The 25,516-nt window shown below is 53.9% G+C and overlaps 1 protein-coding gene across 1 annotated transcript; it reads left to right on the top strand.

Moving 5' to 3' along the window:
• Nucleotides 1-313: 313 nt before the first annotated feature.
• CSF2RB (colony stimulating factor 2 receptor subunit beta) lies at nucleotides 314-25,516 on the top strand. Its single transcript, XM_077914644.1, has 14 exons — nucleotides 314-472; nucleotides 6,360-6,597; nucleotides 7,493-7,616; nucleotides 10,838-11,028; nucleotides 15,239-15,390; nucleotides 15,474-15,642; nucleotides 16,164-16,299; nucleotides 16,455-16,612; nucleotides 17,766-17,905; nucleotides 18,587-18,746; nucleotides 20,385-20,475; nucleotides 20,690-20,747; nucleotides 21,560-21,663; nucleotides 22,301-25,516. Exons 2-14 carry the CDS (start codon nucleotides 6,522-6,524, stop codon nucleotides 23,448-23,450), a joined length of 2,709 nt encoding a protein of 902 aa, XP_077770770.1. The 5' UTR covers nucleotides 314-472; nucleotides 6,360-6,521; the 3' UTR covers nucleotides 23,451-25,516.

Raw genomic sequence — 25,516 nt, 5'->3', positions numbered from 1 at the left:
GGAGCCACACGCCAGCCATCTGCACAAGGTCACACTCTGAGCAGGTGTAGGGGTGGGAGCCCCCCAGCGCTGTCTGGCTCTGGACTGTCCCTTGCTCTGGCTACTGCCACCAACTCCCCCTGCATCCCATTGGGGCGGCAGGGAGAGCTGCATGAAGCAACTTTGCACTGAGCCGACGGAGGATGCATAGGAGTGTGTGTACAGGGAGCAGTGCTTCTGGCAGAAGGAACAACATTTGCAAAGTCAGTAAGGCTGAGAAAAAAAAAAAAGGGTATCTTGGTGTCCACAGTTCTAAGAAGCTGGGCAATCTTGTGAGGAGTCACAGAAACCGTCCTGGCCTGGTGTCGCTTCCTCTTTCTGCTTCTCTGTTTCCTAACAACGACGTCAGCATAAATAGGAAGCGTGAGAGGCTCCCTGTCGCCTGGACAATCCAGCAGAAGGCTGATGCGTCCCAGCAGCAAGAGGTCCAGAGGTACCTTATGGCTTTCAGGGGTGGGCTCCGGGTGGGGCTGGGGAGCAGGGAGCCCAGGGCTGGGAAGCCAGGACAAGGAGAGCCTGGGGGTGTGGAGTGGGCAGGTGTGCCCCGGGGCTTGGGGAGGTTAGGGCTGGGCCTCTCGGGAAAGCTGGGAGCCAGTGGGCGAGGGGACAGCCAGCGCCCCCACCTTGCTTGCGTGTCGTGTGAAGGGCTGTTAGGGCTGGGGGCCAACTGTCCTGGCAGCAGGGAGGATGCCAGGGGAGGTGGAGAGTCAGGTCCGGGAGTCAGACACCTAAGTCTGTCTTGTCTTGGCCACCGAAGTGTCACCAAGATGTTGGGAACATCCTTCCCCTGCCCCTGGTTTCTGCCTCCTGGTCCCCGGACAGGAAGAGTGCTGACAGTCCCTGACACACTGGTTTAGAAAGAGACAGCGGGAGAGCGACGGCATGTGTGCGCTTGAGGGTGTGGGTGCCCTTGGGGAAACAGGGGTGCAGGGAGACTGGGAGGCGGAGGGGGTAACCTGGAGCTTTGTCACGCGCCGACACAGAGCTTGGTGTGGCTTTGGAAGCTCACTTTAGAAGTTTCGAAAAAGGGTCTGGTCCCCTGCACAGGGACTATTTCTCCCCCTGGAAAAAAGTTTTGTTTTGTTTTGTTTTGTTTTCCCCCCAGGTGTGGGGTGGGAGGTGGGGGATGTCTCCGGGTAGCTGCCTCAGGGTGTGCACAGGTGCCTGCATTTGCCGTTTGGGGGGGTGCAGGTGTTCCCATGATCCACACTGGGGTCTGAGCCTGTGGGGCCTCCTCAGACACCCTGGTGACAAGTTGCAATGGTATGTGGTTAGGCTTCAAAGACCCTGTAGTAATTTTGTATCACTGGGTTCTGATTTTCTCTACTTCTCATTTTTCCTGCTTTCAAATAGTTTTACAGGGAGTGAAACCTTTCCTGTTAGCTTTTGCTTGCTCTTTTTCTCATTCGCCAGTTTTTCTCGTGTTGCGCCATACCCACCGATACTATAGGATAGCTCATGAGTTGTTAAATGAGGTGTTTAATACTAAGTGAATACATGGGTATCTGCTTTATCCAACAGTCAGAATGACCCAGAATTATGTAACACAAAAGACAACATGCCAGCTGTCTCTACCCCCTGGTCCCTCATCCTACTCTCCAAAACATTCTCTGAGCACACTGCAAGGAATGCAGTCTTCCTCTGTACGTAAATGGGATTACAATATACGTATCGCTCTATGACTTATTTTTCTCACCCAATGTTACATTTTGGGCAACGTTGCACACTAACACATATAGATTTAACTCATTTATTGACCCTAAGAAATAGACAGCATTTATTAGTAGGTGTACACCACAGTTACCCGATCCCATATTGATCCCACATTTAGGTTGTTTCCAATTTTTCCACACCTGCAAAAGTGTTTCTTTTGCAGCCTGGATGCCTGGAAGCAGAATTACTGAGCAAGAGACTGTGTGTTTAAAAACTTAATAAATATTGTCAGTTCATCCTCAAAGTAGCTGACTTGGATAAAAGGCCAATTTTTCTTTAAGGAGATATCAGTCTTTAAACTGTGTCCAATGGATGAAAATTATCTGAATCTTGCATGGATTTTTTTTCCTTTTCTTGATTATGGGTGACTTTAGGCATTTTCCATATGTTCACTGGCCTTCTGGGTTCCTTTTATGATAGGTATGGAGATGTTTTGTCCATTTCTTATGAGTTCCTTGCCTTTTACATATTTACTGTAGGAATGGCTCATTTATTAGGTGTATTAACACTGTATTTACATTGGTTAAATATATGTTTCCAGAGTATCACTTAGCTCTTTTCTTTACCATGTTTAAGATAACTTGTTTCATATAAGAGTGTTAGAATTTGGAGGGGTGGATAATACGTAAATAATCTAATTTTGAAAAAAAGATCAGCTAATTATCTCAACATCGTAATTATGAGTACATAGTTCATCATTTCCTCTGTGATTAGAAATGCCGCTTTTACTTCTCAAATTCCTGCTTGGTTATTTCCCAGTTTCCTAATCCATCTGTCTACGATTATATTTCTCATTATTTTACTGGCTCATAGAAACCATCTCTCATGCTTGGTTTGTTAAATCTAGAATCAGTTTGTCATGCCAAAGATTAAAAATCTTTTTTGGAATTCTGGTTTAGATTGCACTGAATTTAGAGATTATGTGGGGGAGGCCTGACCTCTGGAAATGGCAATAGTGGGCAGCCTTCCTGCTTGTGCCGCTAACTGGAAGGATACGAACACTTTTCTCTGACTCTGACATGACTACAGCTTTGCAGTCGCTACCCCCAAAACGCCAATGTTCCCTTCGATGCCTCCTTTGCCAAGGTTCATCTGGTGGTTTATTTAATTGGGAATGGCGTTTGTATTATCAAATACTGAGACGCATCTGTCAAGAGAAGTTGATCTTTTTTACCCTCTTAATCTGTTGGTCTGCTTCCTTTAATCATGAAGAGATTTCTTTTTTTTTTTTTTAATTTTTATTTATTTATGATAGTCACACAGAGAGAGAGAGAGGCAGAGACACAGGCAGAGGGAGAAACAGGCTCCATGCACCGGGAGCCCGACGTGGGACTCGATCCCAGGTCTCCAGGATCGCACCCTGGGACAAAGGCAGGCACTAAACCGCTGCACCACCCAGGGATCCCCCATGAAGAGATTTCTTAATGGCTCTTCATCTGTTTCTGGAATAATCCCTATGTGGCCCTGAGGCAGTCTTCTTTTAAGTCTTTGTCAGATTGTCCTATGACATTCTTTTTGTCTGAAATGAATTGTTTTTTTTTTTTCATTTCCAGTTTTTATTCCTACTGTTAAATATTTCATGAATTTGGGAATTTTGGTGTGCATATTTCTTTTGAGTGAAAGGGTGTATGCTTTTTCTCTTCTCTTTTCTCCTTCTCCCTCCTTTTCCTGTCTTTCCCCCATCAGTCCTCTGCTCCCATGCTTATCTCTCACTCTTTGAGGTTTTTAACCCTTACATTTTTAACACATGCATTTAATGTATATTTTCCTACAGCTTTTGGGTGTAATTAACATATATATGCTCCTCCAAATGAGACATGGATCTTTAGCTCAACAGCCTTTCAGTTCTCTGCTTCCTACCTCTAATCTCACAGCCAACTCTCATTAGGATCATCTACGTTTTACTTGAATATAGTGATTGGGAATTTCCACTTTATAAGTAACAATTCTTTACTTAGTATAAATCTTATTGGTTCCTTTTCTCATCACTAATTCCAGTATCACACACCACCTTTCTTGGACAATTTTTTTTCCTTGAATACAGTCTAGAGTAATTGCGTTTCTTGGCAACGATCTGAAAACTTTCTTTGCCCTTACATCTCCAAAATGTTGTGTTTTTCTGCCCTCAAGTGCCAATGTAACCTTGACTCTTTAATGATTCTAGGTTTAAATATATTTTCCCTCAGTGTTTTCAGGATATCACTCTCTAGAGTTCAGGTCACTTGTAAGAAAATCTTGCCAACTGATCCTTATTCCATTGAAAATAGTGTTTGTTTCCTTCTGGAAGCTTCTAGGATTACCCTTTTATTCTTGGATAACCAAAAGTTTACCAGCATGTGACTGAGTATGGCACTATTAAAAATGAGGTTTGTCCTTCACTTAGTGGACTGTCATCTCCTTAAAGCCCTGTGAAGTTTCCTTCTATTTCCAGTTAAATCTGTTTGGTCCCCAAACAACAGTGGTTCAACAATGTGGAAGTCTTTTTTTTTTTTTTCTCACATAAAAGATGTCCAGAGGTAGGCACTTTCAGCCTGGTATGTTTGCTCCAAAGAGACAAGAAAGATCCAGGCTTCGCTCTTTCTATTGCATATGGCTCCATCCTCAAGGTAACCTTATATTCCAAAACAGCTTCTGAAGCTCCAGCCATCACTTTCAAGTTGTAGGCTGGAAGAAGCAGGAGAGGCAGGAGGGCCAACATGGACCTTCTGACCTGAGCCAACTCCCTTTAAGAAGCCTTTTCTGGAAGGCACACCCAACATTTCCACTCACATCTCCTTAAACAACAGTTAATGACAGGACCACACCTAGCAATAGAAGAGTGTAGGAAATGTAATCTTTTATTCTGTGTAGCACCAAGCCCAGCTGAAACCTGAGCTTCTTTTACCAAGGAGAAAGGGGACAGCTCACTGGCTATCTGCCACATGGTGTGCAAGTTTAATATGATTTAACTTCTTATATTTAAATTTGTCATTAATCTGGTATTTGGGGATGGTGTGGAGTAGAGATTTAGGTGGATCTGGTTGTTTGAGTGTCTTAGCACTTTTCATATTCCATTCCTTCTCATTGATTCATGAAACCTCCACTATGTGATACGCCCTTGGGTAGAATAGAGTTGCCTGGTCAGTATGTCCATTGATCTATCGTGTGGGTGCAACACGTTGCTTTACTTACCAGATCTTCGTAATAAATTTTGCTATTGAGGGGGAGCCTCCTTGTTTTTGATAAATCTCATTAGCTGTTTGCACATATATTTTTTCCCTGAGTTTCTGAAAAAAAAATCATTGTGTTAAATTTTGTTTGGAATTAAACCTCTAACTTATTTTAGGATGAATCGCTCTCCTTACACATGCAGTATTTCTACTTGTGGTAAGACCCAAATAGAAGCTCCGGATTTTTAGCTAGTCCCAGGTAGGCAGAGTAAGCTGTGCCAGCCACATGGACTCACACCCCTACCCCGTGGCATTGCCCCGATCTGTAGGAGCTCAAGTGGATAAATACTCTCCTCCTCCAGCTCCAAACAAACCTACTCCTCTTTCCTGAGCCTTGTGGGTTTTTTTGAGATCATATTTATTTATCTGAGAGAGAGAGAGAACATGCACAAGGAGTGGAGAGGGGCAGAGGGAGAAAGAGAAGCAGACCTGCCCACTGAAGCCAACTCGGGGCTCGACTTGGGACTGGATCCCAGGACCCTGAGATCATGCCCTGAGCTGAAGTTAGATGCTTATCCCATTGAGCTACCCTCCCCACGTGCCCCTTTCCTAAGCTTTTATCTGACTAACCACTCTATAAACATCATCGAGTTAGGTTCTTCTCATATGAGATACGTGTATTTGTGCTCATGTTACTGATGGAAAGAACAAGGTTCAGGGAGCATTGGTGGGTCAACCCAGGGTGCTCACATGGGAGAGGCAGAGGCTGTGCTGAAGGTCAAGTCGGCTGCGTCCAGAGCTGTGCTTTTCCAAGTAAGACAGTTGTTGCTTTGTGTACATATGTGCATCTTGAAGTTTTAGACAATCTTACAGGGAGAAAAGGAACCACTGTCCCCTGTTCTATACTCCTGGGTACTTCCCAGGGCTAGACAAAATGAAAAGAGGAAATCCCCAGCCTTCTGCAGAGAAAAGGGAACGGGCATTCTGAGGGTGGTGTGGGAGGGATGACAGTAAATGGAGTGAGGGCGGGACAGCACCCGGCCCTGAGTGTGTGTGCACACAGCGTGAGGATGTGTGTGATCACACCCAGGGGAGGACACTATGGGTCTCACACTCTGTGATTGCTCTAAGCAGATCAGGTCAGGGGCCCGCAGAGAGCTCAGAACAAATCAAATACCAGGGCTGCCTCTCAGGTTTTCCCAGCACCAGGGGATTGCGCAGGAGTTCCTGATGCACAACCTGTGGGTACCCACTTCTTCAGAAGCCACTAAATGCATCTTCCTCACAGTTTCACCCTAGGCACTGAAGCTGAGGGGAAGGGACTATCCTGGGTGCCAGGCCGAGGCGGCAGGGGTCCTAGAGCCCATGCATCACTCCTGGCTTCACTGTGCAACATGAGCCATGTCCAGGGGCTACAGGATGGGAGGGGGCAGCTCTTAGCTGGTGTCTCTTCTGCAGGGGGAGTCCTGGAGAGAGGATTCACAGGAGCCGGGGGCATGGGTCTGGCCTGGCCTCCAGCCTGGGAAGAATAGAAGATTCCAGGCCAGTGAAAACCCCAGCCCCTGCTCAGCCCTGGACACCCCTGAGCCAGCCACCTGCTGGTCCAGAGCTGACCCAGAGATGGTCCTGACCCAACGGCTGCTCCCCGTCATCTTGCTGACTCTGTTCTGGGGGCCCAGCAAGGCAGGGGCCCAAGGTGAGCCCGTGGCTTCCTCCCTCTTCTCAGCCCTTCCTCACAGGGTGTTCTTAAGCAAGTCCACGCCCACATGTCCCCTAGGAAGCCCTTAGACCTCTCCCTCCCTGCCTCACTTTCTCCTTTCCTGATCCTCTCTGGCACCTCACTCCCCCTCCTGGATCCTCATTCTTCTCCAGCCTCCTGAAAGTCCACCTGTGCTTGTGTGGCTTCTCTGCTCACACTTCTCCTCGCATTTGTGGCCTCTCACCTCCAGGCTGGCCGGTCCAGCCCTATCTGTGCCCCCACCCCACCTCAGACACTCTGCCCCTCTGGCGACTTGACCAGTTCCCTCCTTGGTGCCTTTGTCCCCGGGGCCCTCAGACTGGTGATCTCTCCCTGCTTTGGCCCCACACTCTCCTCCTGCCCAGAGGCCCTGCTGGGATGCTACTGCAGCTCCTCAGGCCCAAGAACCCCCTCCCCAAGGGCTCCCAGAAAACATGGCTTCTCTGATCACCCTGAGAACCACATTCCCTTCCCCAGTTACAAGGCCTGTGGCAGGGAGGTCCCACAGGACTTGGTCATGCTGCCCCTTAGGGGTGGCCTTGTGCCTCTCCTCCCAGGGTCCCAAGGGCTTCCGGGATAGGGCCCGAACTGGATGCATGTGTCCCTCCTGGTGGGGCACAGCAGGGGCTCAGAAAACATGCTGTGCCTCTACTAGATCTTTGTGTTTCTCTGCACTCAGGAGGGTCTGCAGCCAGGACCCCGCAGAGCCTCCGACCCCCTCAGGGCCCCCAGGAGCTGCTTCAGGCTTCTGGGAAACCGCTACCCAGCCCTGGGCACCCCAGAGGGCCCGGGAGGGGTGGTGACAAGTCTGGAGGGGAGAGATGTGACCCCCTTTCTGCCTCTCCCTGGGCAGTGACCACCCCACTGCAGACTCTGAGCTGCTACAATGACTACAGGAGCCACATCACCTGCAGGTGGGCTAGCACTCGGGAGGCCCAGCAGCTCATCAACCTGACGCTCTACCGGAGGCTGAATGAGTGAGTGATGCCGGCCGTGGGCAGGAGGGCCGGCTGGCGATAATCGTATTTCATCACCGTGGAACAGAATTGCCTGTGAGGTGGGCGGGCAGGGGTATGGTGCCCAGTTCCCAGACGTGCAAGCCAAGGCCATGGAGGTGAGGTCCCTCTCCTGGCCTCAGGGCGCTGAGTAGGGACCAGTGCCCCGTGTCTGGTGCAGGGCTGGTCTCCACGCCTCCCCCAGGCCCTGCTGCCTCCAGAGGGTGGGTTTTCTCTTCTTCCCTCATGGGGTCTCCGGGGTATATGGCCATTTGGGAAGATTCTTCGCACCATCCTGGGGTCTGGTGACAGTCCAACTCATCAGAATAGGAGTAATTAATTAAATGGCTGGTGTTGCAGGTGCAGGGGGACCCCGCGGGAGGCCAGCCCTGGGGAGGAGCAGCTCCTCATGGCCCAGAGCAGCACCCTCAGCGATCTCTTCCATGCTCCTGGAAGCCCCCAGCTTCCGTCTCCACACTCCCCTGCCACCCCCACCTCCCCCCACCGCCGGCTGTGACGTGCCTCTTCCTGCACTGAGATACGCGCCCCCAGAAGACAGGCTCCGGCTCCCTCCATGCTCTGTGCTCACACCGCCTGCCTACCCGTCTGGCACCTCCCCCGTGCGCCCCGCAGCGAGTTCCTATCCCACACCTGTCTGCAGCTACCCCCTGGGATCCCACTCGCTCTGGCTGCCACCACGGGCCCTGCTGTCCCTGTGCCACCGACAGGGGCTCATTCCAATCCCTGAGCAAACATGCCCTGGCCCCCACTTACACACGCCAGCAACGGCTGCAGCTCTGGGGTGCCTCCTCACCCCCTTCTCTTCCAGTGGGCCCGGTCCTCTGCCTCCCTCTAAGGTGACCCTCCTCCAAGGAGTGGTCTAGACCCACTGCATCTCAGGTCTTTCCAGTATTCTGAACCTGCCCCACCCCGGGGCTTCTGTGGGCCCCACCAGGCCTCCTCCTGCCCAAGACCCAAGCCCTCCCTGCTGCTAGATCCAATGTTCACTCTCCGCCTCCTCCCTCCTTTTTTATTGTTTTGTTTTGTTTTTTTGTTTTGTTTTGTATATATTTTTTTATTGGAGTTTGATTTGCCAACATATAGTATAACACCCAGTGCTCATCCCGTCAAGTGCCCCCCTCAATGCCCATCACCCAGTCACCCCCACCCCCCGCCCACCTCCCCTTCCACCACCCCTTGTTTGTTTCCCAGAGTTAGGAGTCTCTCCTGTTTTGTCTCCCTCACTGGCATTTCCCAGTCATTTTCTCTCCTTTCCCCTTTAATCCCTTTCACTATTTTTTATATTCCCCGAATGAATGAGACCATATGATTGTCCTTCTCCAATTGACTTATTTCCCTCAGCATAATTTCCCTCAGTTCCATCCACGTTGAAGCAAATAGTGAATGTTCATTGTTTCTGATGGCTGAGTAATATTCCATTGTATACATAGACCACATCTTCTTTACCCACTCATCTTTCGTGGACACCAAAGCTCCCTCCACAGTCTGGCTATTGTGGACATTGCTGCTATAAACATCGGGGTGCAGGTGTCCCGGCATTTCACTGCATCTGTATCTTTGGGGTAAAGCCCCAGCAGTGCAATTGCTGGGTCATAGGTCAGGTCTATTTTTAACTCTTTGAGGAACCTCCACACAGTTCTCCAGAGTGGCTGCACCAGGTCACATTCCCACCGACAGTGCAGGAGTGTTCCCCGTTCTCCGCATCCTCTCCAACATTTGTTGCTTCCTGTCTTGTTAATTTTCCCCATTCTCCCTGGGGTGAGGTGGTATCTCATTGTGGTTTGGATTTGTATTTCCCTGATGGCAAGTGATGGGGAGCATTTTCTCAGGTGCTTGTTGACCATGTGTATGTCCTTCCCTCCTTGACCGTGGGCAGCACCTGCCATGGACCGACCACCGCATCCTCGTGAAGCACCTTCATCTCCAGCCTCTGCACTCACCCCCTCCTTGTGTCTTCCCCACCCTCACCTTCTCTTCTCCCTGTTTGCTCCCTCCCTTCTTTTGTCTCCAACCCCAAGTGTGAGAGGGTGAGATGCTCGGGGCAGGGACTGAGGTGGGGGGAGGCATTCATCCTTGGGTCTCTGCTCTTTTACCTTCTGATCCAGTGGCAGAGACCCCACCTAGCCCGAGGCTGCACCCTGGTGACTCTCAGGCTCGCCAGCCCCGCCTCCCCCCAGCTCCAGGCCCGGGGTGCACCTGTCTCTCCACAGGTCCTTAGAGAAAGGGGTCTTCCACTCCCATGTTCTAAACCAAATTCCTGCTCCCAGACACCGCGCTGCTCATCCCCACATCCCACTGCTCTGAATGGGAGCTCCTAGAAGCTCCCATCCAACGACTGGGAGGTATATTCTTTTACTTGCTTTACACCTGTCCTTCCCCACTGCTGCCTCTAATCCATCAGCAAATGCTTCGATTTCATCTTTAAACAAAATGTGAATCTGGCCAGGGCTAACATCACCGCCCTGGTGTAAACCACTTCCTGTCATTTGGATATTCCAGAAGCCTCCTACCTGGTCTCCCAGTTTCCAAGACTACCACCCTCCCCCCAACTCATTCTATCCACAGCCCAGCAGCCAGAGGAACCCTTTCAAAGCATACATCACTATATGGCACTCCCTTGCTCGTAACTCTACATTTTCTCCACTTGCTGAGACAACCAAATTCCTTAAATTCCTTTTAAACTCTGCTACCTGTTGCCTTGAGCTACTGGTCTCCTCTGCCTCCCACCTGCACAGACTCCACTCCATGCACACTGGGAAACAGCCTCATCAGACAACACCCCAAGCCTGTGCCTGCCCCAGGGCCTTTGCTCCTGCTCTTCCTGTTACCAGAACTCCCCATTTTCCGGAATTTGCATGGCTCCCTCCCTCACTTCCTTCGAGTTTCTGCCCTAAAGTCACTTTTTCCATGAGTCCTTTTCCCTGTCTCCTCTATTTGAAATTGCAACCCCACCCCAGCCCTTCTGGCTTCCTTATCAGCCTTCCCTGTTGTATTTGTCTATGTAAAGTTTGCTCTGTTTGACACATGACATATTTTATTCAGTTGCTTCACATGTGTCCCCCTCCACCAGGATGGCAGTGCCCCGGCCCTGGACAGAGCCCTGCACAGAGTGACCACTCAGTGACATTTGTTGAATGAGTGATTCTCCCTCACTGTGAGCTAACTGTGTTCTCTCCTGGCAGGGACCCTCCAAAGCCAGTGTCCTGTGACCTCAGTAACGACATGGCCTTGTTAAGCCACCCTTGTCCTGGCTGTGTGCCCAGAAGATGTGTCATTCCCTACGAGATTTTTGTTATTGCTGACAAAGACTACTTCTCATTCCGACCGGACAGGCCTCTGGGGACCCAGCTCACCATTACTCTGACCCAGCATGGTAAGGCCTGGGGTCCCCGATGGGGGTGGCCCTTCCATGGGTGGCCAGACTACAGAAGGGCCAAAGTGTGAGTCCTCGAGAGGCGGAGATGCTGGCTTGGCGGTGGGTTTAGTCTCTTAAGAGAAGACGGTATGGTCTTCCTATGACAGAGGCATTGGAGAGACAATGTGAGGAGCCCCAATGTGAGGCACCTCCCCTGGCCCTGGCCGCTCCAACACCCAGAGCAATAAAGCCTTTCCTTCTAGAACCATCCTTCCTATTCAGGTAGAAACCTTACAGCTTGAAAGCACTCATCACCAATCTAGTCTCATCCAGTGTCTGCAATAACCCATTTTTATTTATTTTTTAAAGATTTTTATTTACTTATTCATGAGAGACACAGAGAGAGAGAGAGAGAGGCAGAGACACAGGCAGAGGGAGAAGCAGGCTCCATGCAGGGAGCCTGACGTGGGACTCAACCCCGGGACCCCGGGATCACGAACTGGGCCGAAGGCAGATGCTCCACCACTGAGCCACCCAGGCGTCCCCTGTAATAACCCATTTTTAGATGAAGTTCTATAACTTCTCCAAAGTTCCACCCCTCAGCAGTAGTGACAGTGACAGGTCAGGTCTGCTGATTGCTTCCTGCACGTTAGAGATGTGGGTCGTCACCTTACTGCCCTCCCTGGGAGGCCCCCAGCGAGTGTGTCCACAGCAGTCCCAAAAATCAGTGGTCTTGGGTCAGTGCCAATGATCATTTTATGTAAATAGTTAGGCTTCATTTGACTGTATATTACACAGAAATATAACCAACACTTCAATCTCCGTAATTCAATTATATCTGTGCTCAGAATGAACCTGAAATAGAGATGTTCGAGGGAACATCTTTAAAAGTTGAAATTCACGTGGTAAGAATCCTATAGATGCCTGGCTTTTAGGAAACCCTGCCCAGTCATATTTAATCATTACAATAATGCAGTGTCACGCACTACTTTTTTTTTTTTTTTTTTTTAACCCCATTTCACTGAAAATGAAATGGAGCTGAGAGAGCAGGAACTTGCCCAAGGCCACTCAGATGCATGTGTCTGACTTAGTCTCCTGGGTCCCAAACACTGGGCAGCCCCACTGTACCCGCAGGCATTGGATGGAGAGGGGGTTCTGGCCTTTGCTTCCTGCCTGTTTTCAACACAGCAGCACAAAGCTGTTGCCTGGAGGAGGGGATGGATGAGGCCACGGTGAATTCATGTCAAACAGTGTCTCAAAGCGCGTTTGATGGATGAGAAAGAGTCCCAGCCCGGAAGGGCTCAGAGCACGCGGAGGGGCAGGAAAGAGCAGAGGGTGAGCCACAGGTGGATGCCATGTGCCACCTGCTGACGGGCAGTGGGCGAGGAGCCTAGGGGACAGGACAGGCTTCCCAGAGGAAGGGGCTTTGCAAGGAGAGCTGAAGAGAGTGGGTGGGAGGACAGAGGAAGAGGAACATCCCTGGTAGAGAAAACAGCACACGCAGAGGCTGGGAGACGGAGGGCAAGGCAGGTTGGGAAAACCATCCACCGTTGTATCCCAGGAGCATCCACTTCAGAAGGGCTGGGCAGTGGGAGGAAGGAGAGGGGGAGCACAGGCAGGAGCGCGACCTGGAGACACCTCTGTGCCTCGCGAAGGGGTGTGGAAGCCAACATGTACGCGGTGCAGCGCCGTCGAAGGGGCATGCCGCGATCGCATGTGAGGATGCTGCGCGGGCGACGCACAGGCTGGACGGCAGGGGACAGGCCGCGGCAGGAGGCCGGGCCCAGAACGCAGCCTACGGCACTCATCCCAGGGAAAAATGATGAGGATTCCACTGGAATATGGTCAGGGGAAGGGAGCAGGGGGGCATCCAGACCACAGCGACGGTGTACACACACTTCGTCCGTTGACCTCTTCTCTGGTTGAGCGCCCACCTGCGCCAGCAAAGCGGTGCATGAGCCAGTCAGCATCCCTGTCCCCGCGAAGCTGGTGGCCTGGTCACAGGGCAGGCGTCATGGTGGAGATGGAAACAACTTAGAAATGGGGGGGGGGAGGCACCTGGGTGGCTCAGTCGGTTAGGCATCTGCCTTCAGTTCAGGTCATGATCCCAGGGTCCTGGGATCGAGTCCCACATCGGGCTCCCTGCTCAGCAGGGCGTCTGCTTCTCCCTCTTCTTCTGCAGCTTCCCTTGCTTGTGCGCACTCTCTCTCTCTCACATAAATACATAAAATATTTTTAAAAAGAAAAAAGAAAAGTGAGGGAGGGAGTGGAGTGTGGTGTTTGCCTCCTGGAGCGTATGTCCAGCAGGGAGGACAGTTCCAGCCCCAACCATCTTGGCAATGAATCGGGGAGGCTGGCCGGTGCCGGGCGGAGCACAGGTGTGCATCTGACCTGCTTGGAGGCCTCCAAACGGGGACATAGGGGACATTTTGCTTCCCCTCTCAGGGTCTCCACCTGTGAAATGAGCTAGGGGCTGAAATCTCTCAGGTTGGATGAATAGGTTTTTGCTTGGGTTCCCGGTCAGTTCAGTTTTGGGTAGCAGCATCCAGAGGTCCGTGCTGAGAGGGAGTTCCCCTCCCTGCCAGGCTCGGGGGGGCTGGGCGTGCAGGGACTGATGAGGGAGGCTGCTGAGGCTGCAGGGGCAGGGAGATAGAAGAGGGGGTGCCCTGTGTCTGCCATTCCTGGCTTACGGCTCTCCAGAGGCTCCAGCTCTGACATGCCATGCTCTGAGTCCAGCGTGGAGCACTTACATCTTGTTTGGACTCATTGAATTTTTTGTGTTTGAAAGTCACCCCTCAGCATTCAGACACAGAAGCTTCAGGAAGGCAGGAGCCATGCCATTCATGGATGAGTAGCATGCTGGCCCAGCAGAGAGAAGCGTGCTGTTCGTTGACCGAAGGGTTTCTTGGAAAGTCTCTGCAGGTTGCCCACATGTGCATGTAGTCATTGATCATTCACTCACTTTGTCCCCCAAACTGCTGAACCACTCGTCTCAGGCCATGGGGATAGGAAAGGGTTACCAAGACCCACACCCTGGCACCCACGAGCTCCTGACTACTTGCAGGGGCAGAAACAGAAACGCGTGAGTGTGCCAGGGTTGTAAGGACCGTGCAGCGGGACAGGACGGGAAAGGAATGAGGGATCCTGCCCAGGGGAGGGGGTCCCAGAAGGTACTGGAGGAGGAGACATTTATGCTGGGCTCTGAGACGAGCAGGACCCCGGGTAGGTGGTAGGGGAGAGTGGACAGGGTGAGGGCCAGTTACGTGGGCCACAGTACTCTCTGCTGGGAGGGGGGACCACACGGGCCTCACAGTGAGCCTTGGGGACAGGAGGGGGCAGGTGGGGGCAGGTGAGGGCAGGAGGGGGCAGGTGATGGGGCAGGTGACAGGGCAGGTGGGGGCAGGTGAGGGCAGAAGGGGGCAGGAGGGGGCAGGCGGGGCAGGAGGGGACAGGTGAGGGCAGGCGGGGGCAGGTAGGGGCAGGTGAGGGCAGATGGGGGCAGGTGGGGGCAGGAGGGGGCAGGTGGGGGCAGGTAGGGGCAGGTGAGGGCAGAAGGGGGCAGGAGGGGGCAAGTGGGGGCAGATGACGGGGCAGGAGGGGGCAGGTGGGGGCAGGCGAGGGCAGGTGAGGGCAGAAGGGGGCAGGAGGGGGCAGGTGGGGGCAGGTGAGGGCAGGTGGGGGCAGGAGGGGCAGGTGACAGGGCAGGTGGGCACAGGAGGGGGCAGGTGGGGGCAGGTGAGGGCAGGTAGGGGCAGGGGGCTCCATGGGGAGCTTATTTGCCAGCACTTCCATGGAGTTTGTGTGATATATTCGTGACTTTCATTCACATTCACAGTGAACCCCACAATTTTGCAGGTAAGGGGCCCAAGGTCCACAGAAAAAAGAGGACTTGTCCACGGCTCAGCTGGTAGGGGCAGCGCTGGGCCTGGAGCCTGTCTGCACACACACATCAAAATGCCGCCCTAGGGCACCTGGGTGGCTCAGTGGTTGAGCATCTGCCTTCACCTCACCTCAGGGCTTGATCCTGGGGTCCTGGGATCGAGTCCCGCATCGGGCTCCCCGTAGGGGGAGCCTGCTTCTCCCTCTGCCTGTGTCTCTGCCTTTCTCTGTGTCTCTCATGAATAGATAAATGAAATCTTAAAAAATAAATAAATAAATAAATAAATAAATAAAAGGCCGCCCTACAGTCATCCAGCCCCTTATGGGCCCTTGCCCTCCCTTCCACCAGTACAGGCTCCTGCACCCAAGGACCTCCTGATCGATACTACTGGGGACCGCTTCCTGCTGACCTGGAGTGTGGCCCTTTCAGGTTCCCAGGGCCACTGGCTGTCCAACCTGGAGTTTGAGGTGGCCTACAAGCGGCTTCAGGACTCCTGGGAGGTAGGGACCGCGGCCAGCTCTGACCCAAGCCAAGGAGCCCAACCTCGCCACCACCTGCTCCACCAACCCCTGTCTCCCCGCAGGAGGCCTCCACCCTCCACCTCAACTCCTCCCGGGCTGTCCTGGGGCCAGAGCACCTCGTTCCCAGCAGCACCTATGTGGCCCGAGTGCGCACCCATCTGGCCTCCAACTCGGGGCTCTCGGGGCGGCCCAGCCAGTGGAGCCCAGAGGTCCGCTGGCACTCACAGACAGGTAACACAGGCAAAGCTGGAGCGATGCCCTTCTGAGGGGGGCAGCCCGTTCGGCTCCTGGACAGAAAGCATCCAGGGGCCCATCCAGCAGGATGCCACCAAGCTGCCCTGGGCCGACTCAATCCTTGCCATGACCGGGGAGCAGCGGTGGCGACGGCACCTTACTCGGTGCACGGCCCCAGCTTCTGCACACTTCCTGGCTAGGAACAGTTTCAGTGATAATGACAGCGGCGTTCTGAGCGGCTGTGTTTTCCAGAGCGCTGTACTCTGTGGGAACAAACTGACATCACCAGGTCGAGGCCCCCAACATTGAAACTAGATGCTGTACCCATCTTGCCGAGGGGGGGTGATGGATCACAGAACTCACTCTCCGACCTGTGCGGCCACACAGAAGGCTAGGGGTGAGCCCGAGTTTTTGTGGTGCTAAAGCCCATGATGGCTCTGAGATGAGGCTTGTAGGCCCCCCAAGAGCGAAGGGATGAATGAAGGAGGGGATGAATAAGGGGCTGTCTCCCCTCCCAGGCGACAAGGCCCAGCCCCAGAACGTTCAGTGCTTCTTCGACGGGGCCGCCGTGCTCAGCTGCTCCTGGGAAGTGTGGTTTGAGGTGACCAGCTCAGTCTCCTTCACCCTCTTCTACAAGCCCAGCCCCAGTGCAGGGTGAGTGCCCCTGTCCCCTCCGCTCCCCTCCTTGCCACCCTGCCCTCTCCAGGCCTCCCCCTGACTCTGGGGGGCCTCAGAGGAAGCCACTGCTGGAGGTCACATCTCTCCCGTGCCTCCCTCACCCTCACCTCTGCCATGATCGTGATCCGCAGGGAGGAAGAGTGCTCCCCAGTGCTGAAGGAGGAGCTCCCCAGCCTCTTTGTCCTGCACCGATGCCAGATTCCCGTGCCCAACCCCGGGAACCACAGCCAGTACACCGTCTCTGTGCGGCCCAAGGAGGAAGAGAAGTTCATCAAGAGCTCGGAAAACAGTGAGTTTGTCCCCCCAGCCTTTGGCGCGGGTGAACCCATTGCGTGTGTCACCCACATAGACTCAGGACCCCTTATGACTGGCTCTTCATGTTTGTCGCTTTCAACCAAATGCAGCCCAGTGAGCAAAAAGAGCAAAAGTCATTCTAATCTCTTCTTGAAGTTCTCGAAAAGCAACAATACAACAATGACAAAGGCAAATAATATGAAGGAAGAGTCAACTGATAATCCCCAGACACACATCTTTAAGACCTCCTCCCCCCGTCCCTGCTGCCACCTGCACCCCTCCCCTTGGCTTATCTCTGCTTTTCTGTCCAGCTCTGCAGCCCCCCTGCCGACCATGCCCCCTGGGCCCCCTCACCAAACTTTTCCTTTCCTTCCCTGATTGGATTCTTCTCTCCTGGGTTCCCAAAGTCCTCTGCCGATGGATATTTGCAGTCTTCAAAATAACTGATCTAGGACTGACTTCTTAAATCAAGGGCAAGAATGTGTGCAAAGAAATTGTAGTTCCTTGCAGGTTCATACCTCCAATTCTTTTAACACAGCGAGGACCCCATGCAGAGGAGCCTCCTGCGTGGCTTCTCAGGGACTCAGGCCCTTCTACTCAGTCTCCAGCGTGTGCAGGAGGCCACAGTCAGTCTGTCTCGGTCACCCGAGTTGGAATGCACCAGTCACTCTGGGGATCTGCCGGGTTGTCATCTTTTTCTCTCCCACTTGTCCTTGGCAAGTTACTTAATCATTCAGGGGCTCAGTTTCTCCGTCTGTGAAACGTGACCAGTGAGTAGTACCTACCACGTAGGGGTTGCTGTTGGAATCAAGGGCAGGAACTCATGCAGATCGAGCATGTATGACAGCGTCCATGACACAGTGAATCCTCTGGAATAGGACCAATTATTAATGCTTTCATTTTTACTCAAGTGCTAGGAGTAACCCACACTTCGGGTCACCCACTGCAAAACAAGTGTATCTCAGCATCTCCCCAGAAAGGGGCTGCTCAGGTCCAAGTGGATGGTATGGGGAAGGGGGGTGGTGCAAGGACCCTGAGATGGGCTGGGCCCGGGTCGAGAGAACACCCATGAAGAACATGGAATGCAAAGAATGTCCCGTTGGAGGAATGTTAAGAACATCATTCCCTAAAGGTTTCCCTCCCTCCAGTCCAGATGGCTCGCCCGACACTCAATGTGACCAAGAACAGAGACGGCTACACCCTGCACTGGATGGCAAAGGAGATGTTTTATAAGCACATAGGTCACACCTTCCAGGTCCAGTACAAGAAAGATACAGTCTCATGGGAGGTGAGGACCTATGCCTGACTGGGGTGGGGTGGGGAAACACGCAGGAGAGCCCCAAGCTGCCAGGTGCCTGGCTCCCAGCAGGTGACCAGTCAGAGGAAACCCCCGAGGCTTAGTGGCCATGACCCTGTGTGGTCGGCTGGTCACTGTCCCCTCCCTTGGAGAAGCTGCTACAGCTCATAGAGGTGATGTGACATGGCCAACATTAACTACGGGACCCTGAACTGTGAACCATGTAGACGTCAGGGCTCGGAGGGCAGAGGGGCAGCTGGACGAAGGGTGTTGCAAAGGCCCCGGGCTCCTCTTCTTCAGAGGAGTCTTATCTGGCATGTGACTCTGCAGCCGCTCAGAGCAGAGCTGATAAAGCAGACAGGGCCCCAGCCTGGGGTTCGGTCTCTGGCCCCCACCTCCAGGCAGAACCTGGGGCTCCTCCCTCCCACCCAAGTCAGAAACCTGAGAGCAAGCCCCAGCCCCTCAGACGGAAGCCAGGAGGCACGTGGCCGGTGGGGGAGCTAGGAGCAGGCCCTTGGAGCCCGGTCATGCTGCACAGCATTCCTGGGAAGGCCATATTGGGGTCTAGGTGTCCCCGAGGAGCCGGGAGGCTGGGGGCGGGCCGGGAGAGGTTTGGGTCTGGACCCCCCTGCCTCAGCCTCAGCACACCTGCTCTCCCACCTGTGCCCGCAGAAGAGCGTGATGGAGAAGCTTGAGAATGCCCACAGCATGTCGCTGCCACCACTGGAGCCCTCCACCAGGTACCAGGCGAGAGTGAGGGTCAAGCCCACCAGGGGCTACGACGGGGTCTGGAGCGAGTGGAGTGAGGAGCACTTCTGGGACACCGACTGGGGTATGTCTTCCAGCCTCTACCCTCTATTCTTGGTGCAGCCCTTCTGGGCAGACGACAAGGGTGATGTGACTCCACCCCACCCAAGTATCCTTTCTTCAGTGTGTCACTAGTTGCTGCAAAGTGACACCTGGTATGCAACACTGACTGCAGGTGAGGTCTTGAGAGCAGTAAAAAGCAGTCCTCACTGTCACTCCTCCCTCAGACTGGACCTTAGTCCTCTATTAATATGGCCCATGGCTTCACTAGCCTTTGTGGCAGCCCTCATCTAGTGACCTCCCTCAGCCTGAATTTCCAGTTACAATGACTGTGGCAGCAAACATCAGGAGCTATGGACTGAGGCCTGAGACTGGAAGGGTTTGGTCTCATTTCTTTCTGATTCTTCTTTCTTTTTCTTTTTCTTTCTCTTCCCTTTTTTTTTTTTTTTTAAGTCGGCTCCAGGGGATCCCTGGGTGGCGCGGCAGTTTAGTGCCTGCCTTTGGCCCAGGGCGTGATCCTGGGATCGAGTCCCACGTCAGGCTCCCTGCATGGACCCTGCTTCTCCCTCTGCCTGTGTCTCTGCCTCTCTCCCTCTCTCTCTCTGCCTCTCATGAATAAATAAATAAAATCTTAAAAAAAAAAAAAATAAAGTAGGCTCCACACTCTCACAATTGTGAGATCAAGACCAGAGTCAAGATCAAGAGTCAGACGCTTAAGCGACTAAGCCCTCCAAGCCCCCCTGATTTCTGAATCTCCCCCATTTCCTTGCACGCTGCTTCATGGTCCCTCACTGTTCGCCAGCAGCTGCCGAGAGACAAGTACGAGACTAGGTCCAGGAGGTAGTGGCAGAGAGAGGATGGAGGAGGTGTCAGCAGCCTTCAGGGGAGGAGTCCCAGGAAGAGGGCTACCATCAAGTGGAAAAGGGGGCTGGACACCAAGCCTAAGGGAAGAGATCAAGGGAATCCTGGAGGGGCCCAGCCTGTGAGGGCCTTGAAGTTTGGGGCTCCCAATGGGCCTTTACCTTCTGTTCCTCCACCAGCACAGTTTTTCCCATCTCCACTTCTCCAAACCTCCCTGTTTCCCGATGCTTTGGCTTATGTGCTGCCTCCTACAGGAAGTCCCCCATGATTGCCACGGGCTCCAGTCCTTACCCCGCCCCCTGCCATCCCCATAACACCTCCTGCTACTGGAAAGAATCTAACCTCCTTCCTGGTGGAGGAACAAAGGCAAAAGAAATGTAGATAAAATGACAAGTCCCTAAACCTGCAGCCTTTACCTCCCCCAGCTCCAGTCTCGGCTCACAATCCCTGGGCGGCCCTTTCTGGCCTCGGTCCAGTCCCCCTGCTATAATAAAAACACTTTTTTGCATGGAAGACATCTCAAGACATCTCAAGAATTCTTGCTTGGCCGTTGGCTCCGCTCCCCGGCACTCCAGCATTTCCACGTACTTCCCAGCCCTTGAGCATTGTGTTTGAGGGGCGGACCAGTTCCCTGTTCTTTGTGTGTCTGGCTTTCCCTCCCACTCTGCACCCCCAGGCACGGCTGCTGTGTAGAGCAGGGTGGGGGGGCACCGCCCTGGCCTCGCCTCCTCCCACCCCCAAGCCTCCAGCTCTGTCCCCCACAGAGGCTAATGCTCTTGTTCTCCTTCCTGGCCTCCCGAAGTGCTACCCATGTGGGTCCTGGTGCTCATCCTGGTCATCGCCACTCTGGCCTTTTTCCCTGCCCTGCGCTTCTGCGGCATGTACGGGTACAGGTAAGGGGACCCTGTGCAGGGCGGGGGCACCCAGGGCCCCAGGGGCTGCCAGGGACCCCACCAGCTGGCTCCCTCTAGTCCCTGCTCCGCCACCCCTTCCCTGTGGAGACAAATCTCGTCTTCTCCCTGGGCCTCCGTTTCCTCTGTGAACATGAGTGTGGGGCAGCTTCCCTGGGGGTCCCTGGCAGCTGTCACCTCCCGGGTGTCTTTCTAGGCTGAACCGGAAGTGGGAGGAGAAAATCCCCAACCCCAGCAAGAGCCACCTGTTCCAGGTAGGATCTGGCTGTGAAGGCGGCTGGGGTGGGAGGGGGTCCTCACTCCTGCACCCGTGTCCCTGTCCCTACGTCCTCCCCCGGCCTGTGGCTTTGAGTGTGAGGTGAAGGGGGCCCGGGAAGGTGGCTGGAAGCTCTGAGAGGCAGGCCGGCACCAGCACATCCGGCTGTGCCATCGTCTGGGCACCTGCAGCCACACAGGGCTGGCCCTGCCTGCAGGGCTCCAGCGGAGCAGGGGTAGAACGGGGTGCAAGGTCCGGGGGAGGGGGGGCGGGGAGAGGCTCAGTCCTGCAGGGCCAGTGGGCTGACACGAGGCAGAATGGCTTCTCGGGTGCAAGACAGGACAGTGGGGCTGAGCTTTGGAGGATCCAGGGTAGTGCCGGGTGGGTTGGCCTGTGGAGGGTGGACGCAGGACCCCTTCGTGAAGGGGACTGATGGGGGTGGGCAGCGAGGCTGGGCACACGAGGGGGTCATGAGGCGGGTGTCGGCACGTGGGTCCCAAGGACCTTTCAGTCAGGCAGGGCCAGCTTGCCCCCGGAGGGGTCTCTGGCTACTGGGGGTGTGGAGGCAGTGACACCCCAGATTTGTGAACTTGCCAGAAGAGGGTCCCCATGCTCAGGGGCTCAAGGGCCCACGGCCACCAGCCCCTCCCTGGGCCTCTCCTTCCTGGTGCCAGGAGGCTGGGGCTGGGGCTGGCCCCGCCAAGACTCCTTCCGTGTCTGGGGGCTCGCGGTACCCCCTGGGAGCCTCCCCCCACTTCAGCTCCTCGAGGACCCACACACTCACGGCACAAATGTCCCTTCTCTTCCCAGAACGGGAGTGCTGGGCTCTGGCTCCCAGGCACCATGTTGGCACTCGCCAGCAGGAGCCCCCCGCACAAGGGGCTGCAGGGCAGCCACTTCCCTGAGCTGGACGGGTGAGTGTCTGGGCACCGCATCCCTGGGGGGTGGGAGGGTGGCGCCATCGTGCGCGCTGGAGGCTGAGGAGGTGGCCTGTGGCCCGTGGCTCAGGATGGAGAGATCCCGGGAGGTCGCCTGTTCTAAAGCAAGAGGCAGGACACCTGGGTGGCTCAGCGGTTGAGCATCTGCCTATGGCTCAGGGCATGATTCCGGGGTCCTGGGATCAAGTCCCACATCGGGATCCCCGCTTGGTGGGGAACCTGCTTCTCCCTCTGCCTGTGTCTGCCTCTCTCTCTGTCTCTCATGGATAAATAAATAAAATCATCAATCAATCAATCAATCAATCAAGAGGTATACCAGCTGGATGTCAGGAGGAACTTCCTGATTCCATACCTCGGACGTGGCCAGAGGCAGGAGGCTGGAGCAGGTGCCCTCTCCCTGCCCTGCTGCCAGGGACACTCCACCCTGGGGTGCTGCTGGCATGGGGGAAGGGGATGATGGGACCAGGGCATGACTGGGCATGCGCGGGTTGGGCATCAACCTGGCCTCAGCCCTGGGTGGATGTTGGGGAGCAGGGGGTGAGGGGAGCCACACCTGGCAGAAAACCTCAAATGATAAGTGGCCCCAATGTCTCTTCATCCGTCCTCCCTGCAGGATGTTCCCTGTCAACTACAGGCACAGCGAGGTGTCCCCTCTCACCACAGAGGACCCAAAGGACGTCTGTGAGTTGCCATGTGAGCCTGACACAACTCCGGCCACCTCGGACGCGTACTCGGGGCAGGCTCCGGGGCCCCAGCCAGGCCGGTCAGCCGCCGCCACAGGCAGGCCCGAGAGCCAGGCTTCCGGCTTCGACTTCAACGGCCCCTACCTGGGGCTGCCTCGCAGCCACTCCCTGCCTGACTTGGTGGGCCCCCCGGCACCCCCCCAGGCAGGCGGGAGCCAGAAGCCGCAGCCTTCGGGGTCCCTGGAGTATCTGTGTCTGCCGGCGGGAGGGCAGGTACAGCTGGTCCCGTTGGCCCAGGTGATGGGACAGCACCAGGCCAAGGATGCAGAGAGGAACCCTGCCCCGGGGGCTGAGGGGAACCCCTCCCTGGAGTCAGGGGCAGGCCTGGCCCCCTCTGTACCCAGGCTGATGGCAGGCGGTCAAGGCCCAGAGAACAGCCACAGCCCAAAGGACGGGGTGCTCACAGCTCTGCCCGCTGGCTCTGGGGGCCCCGAGGATGGCTTTTTGGCCTCTGGCTATGTCACCACTACAGACCTGGCACTCCCCTTGCCCACAGGGCTGCCATCTGTCCCCAAAGCTCACCCTCTGGGCCCGCCCTCAGACCAGAACCACAGCCTCAATCTTGGAGTGGCTGGTGGGCCCCCTGGAGCCTCAGCCCACAGGAAGCCCGAAATTGAGGGCTATGTGGATGTCCCTCCAACCCCAGACCAGTGTCCCAAGTCCCCTCTGGTCAGTCCCGCTCTTCCTACAGCCAGTAGCCCCATCCTGAACCCAGGGGAGCCCAGAGCAGAGGTGGCCCCCGCCTCCCCCCACCCGGAGGGCCTCCTGGTCCTGCAGCAGGTGGGTGACTACTGCTTCCTCCCTGGCCTGGGATCTGGCCCTCTCTCGCCCCAGACTAAGTCCTCTTCCCCTGGTCCCTGTCCCGAGATTGAAGACCATGACCAGGTGTTCCAGGCCAAGAAGGCCCTGTGCCAGGCCATTCCCCAGATGCCAGCCATCCGGCACTTCAAAGCCCTCAAACAGCAGGACTATCTGTCATTGCCCTCCTGGGATGTCAGCAGGCCTGAGGAGGTGTGCTGACACCCTCCAGAGCCCTGGGACCTTCCCTCCCACCAGCCCCGGCCCTGTCCACACTCCGTTCTGCAAAGCTGAGGAGTGGCTTCCCGTTGGAGCAGATGGAGGCCAGGAACTTGGTGGACCTCCTGCCTTCTTATTTGACCTTCAGCCAATCGATTGTCCTCTCCCTGCTGGCTCCTTCTCTCTCACACAGACAGACAGACACAGACACATGCACCTTTTTCTTTCAAGTTAACTTAATTTTAGGTTGACTTAATTTTGGGTATTAGGGCTTTCTAATTTCATTCTTTTTGCCCCTGGTTTTTTCATTTGCTTTGTTTTGTTTTGTTTTTATCAGCTTTCCTGGCTTTTGCCACCATCTTCTTTGTTTTTTTTGTTTGTTTGTTTTTTGTTTTTTGTTTTTTTTTTCTGATTTATTATCCGAGGTAGTTTAAGGTCTAAGCTAAGCCCCTTCTGAGATGTCGCATCTCAGTCAGAGCCTGTTCTGGCACTGACATGTCTGGTTATGTCGAGGGCTTGGGTCTGTGGCCTGGCCCTGCAGGGGAGAATGCAGCCCCTGTGTGGAGGGAGGCAGGAGCACCCCCCACCCCCGCCCCTGCAGACAGACCCGGGAGGGGGAAAGTTTGGGAATACAGTGCAGGACGGGCCTGCTAGTGGCAGGCCCTGCAACTCCAGGCGTGGTGGCAAAACTGGCAGCATTGATGGGCATTCCCAGCAATGGGTGTGGTAGGGGGTATGCAAGAGAAGAGCAGTTCTGAGCTCCTGGGTGGCTGGGGAGGCAGGAACTGCAGGCCCTGCCTTGGGTGGAGGCTATAACCTGAGAGGGCAGGGTGCCTGCTGCCTGCTGGCTGTGCTGGTGTGCTTTCTGGGTCCGGGCTGGTGGGTCCTGCAGAAGTTCGGAAGTGGAAGGGAGTCCAGAAACCATGTGCACTCCAGAAATGTTGGAAAGAACTGCTCAACAAAGGAAAACGATCAAAGACCTATACCATTTTGGGCTTATGATCTGAATCACCCTGCTGCTCTCCCTCCAGAAAAACCTTACAGCTCCCACCTCCACTGGCTTCGGATCTATGTCAGGGCCTACACTAAGGATTATGGCTTCTTGAAATCTGTGCCTTTCTGATATGCAAAAAAGGCATTAAATCGTTTTAATTTGCATTATTTGATAACTACCAAGTTTGCACGCATTTTTGTATTTCTTGGGCACTCGTATTTTTTGACCGGAAGGGTGTTCACCTTTTCCCAATTAAGTTTTTAAAACTGTTTACATGTGTCCTTTCATCAATGGTGCACGTTTTCCCCCTAGTTTGTAGTTTGTCTTTTAATTTTGTGTATGAGACTTGTAGACCTGCACAATGTAGACTTTTCTGCATTTCGAGTAGATTTGCTGGCTCTGCTGTTGGTGTCAAATTTGCAAAGGCTTTTCCCACTTCAAAACTCCATTTGTCCTAATTTATATTTTTCCTAGGGTTTTGTGTGTGTGTGTGTGTGTGTGTGTGTGTGTGTGTGTGTGTTGTGAGCTTTTTGTGTAAGATTGTGATGGGTTTGGATCATACACATGCAAGAAGAGCTGCCTTTATGTTTTCTCCAAAAGAGTGGCCTGGGTGTTTTTTCAGTAGTTGCTTAAACACCCATTCTTCATCCATGTGTCTCAAATACCACTTTTAAGATCTAGAAAGTCCCTGATATACTTAGGGGGTTTCTAGGCTTGCAATTTTCCTATCTTACATTGCTCTTTCAATGGCACAGGCCTGTTCTGGTTGTTCCAGCTTTGTAATGTTTTAACAAGTGCAGACCCAATGTTCTTGTGACTTTTGTTGTCGAAGCCCTGTTCAGTACAGCAATGTTGGGGGGTGGGTTGGGGGGAATTATAAACAATGTAAATATTCACAAATAGTGACATGTTACAATAATAACACTTTAGGTGACTCTCAAGTAGACTCCTGTGTTACAGATGAATGAGGTAGTCCTACATGGATTAGAAAGAAATCCAAGATAATGAATTCCAAAATGTTCAGACATTGTTAGCTGAAAAAAATTGCAATAAAATGTTTTTATTGTAAAACAAA

The sequence above is a fragment of the Canis aureus genome, chromosome 11, assembly GCF_053574225.1.
Source record: "Canis aureus isolate CA01 chromosome 11, VMU_Caureus_v.1.0, whole genome shotgun sequence".
Classification (NCBI taxonomy): domain Eukaryota; kingdom Metazoa; phylum Chordata; class Mammalia; order Carnivora; family Canidae; genus Canis; species Canis aureus.
Note: the sequence above shows the minus strand (reverse complement) of the source record. Positions and strands in the feature narration are given on the sequence as shown.

Bases quoted from the DNA above. Each gene is read 5' to 3' on its own strand.
- CSF2RB (XM_077914644.1), top strand. From the start codon at position 6,522: ATGGTCCTGACCCAACGGCTGCTCCCCGTCATCTTGCTGACTCTGTTC. The intron at 7,617-10,837 runs GTGAGTGATGCC...CTCTCCTGGCAG, and splicing joins CTCTACCGGAGGCTGAATGA to GGACCCTCCAAAGCCAGTGT. The intron at 16,613-17,765 runs GTGAGTTTGTCC...CCCTCCCTCCAG, and splicing joins CATCAAGAGCTCGGAAAACA to TCCAGATGGCTCGCCCGACA.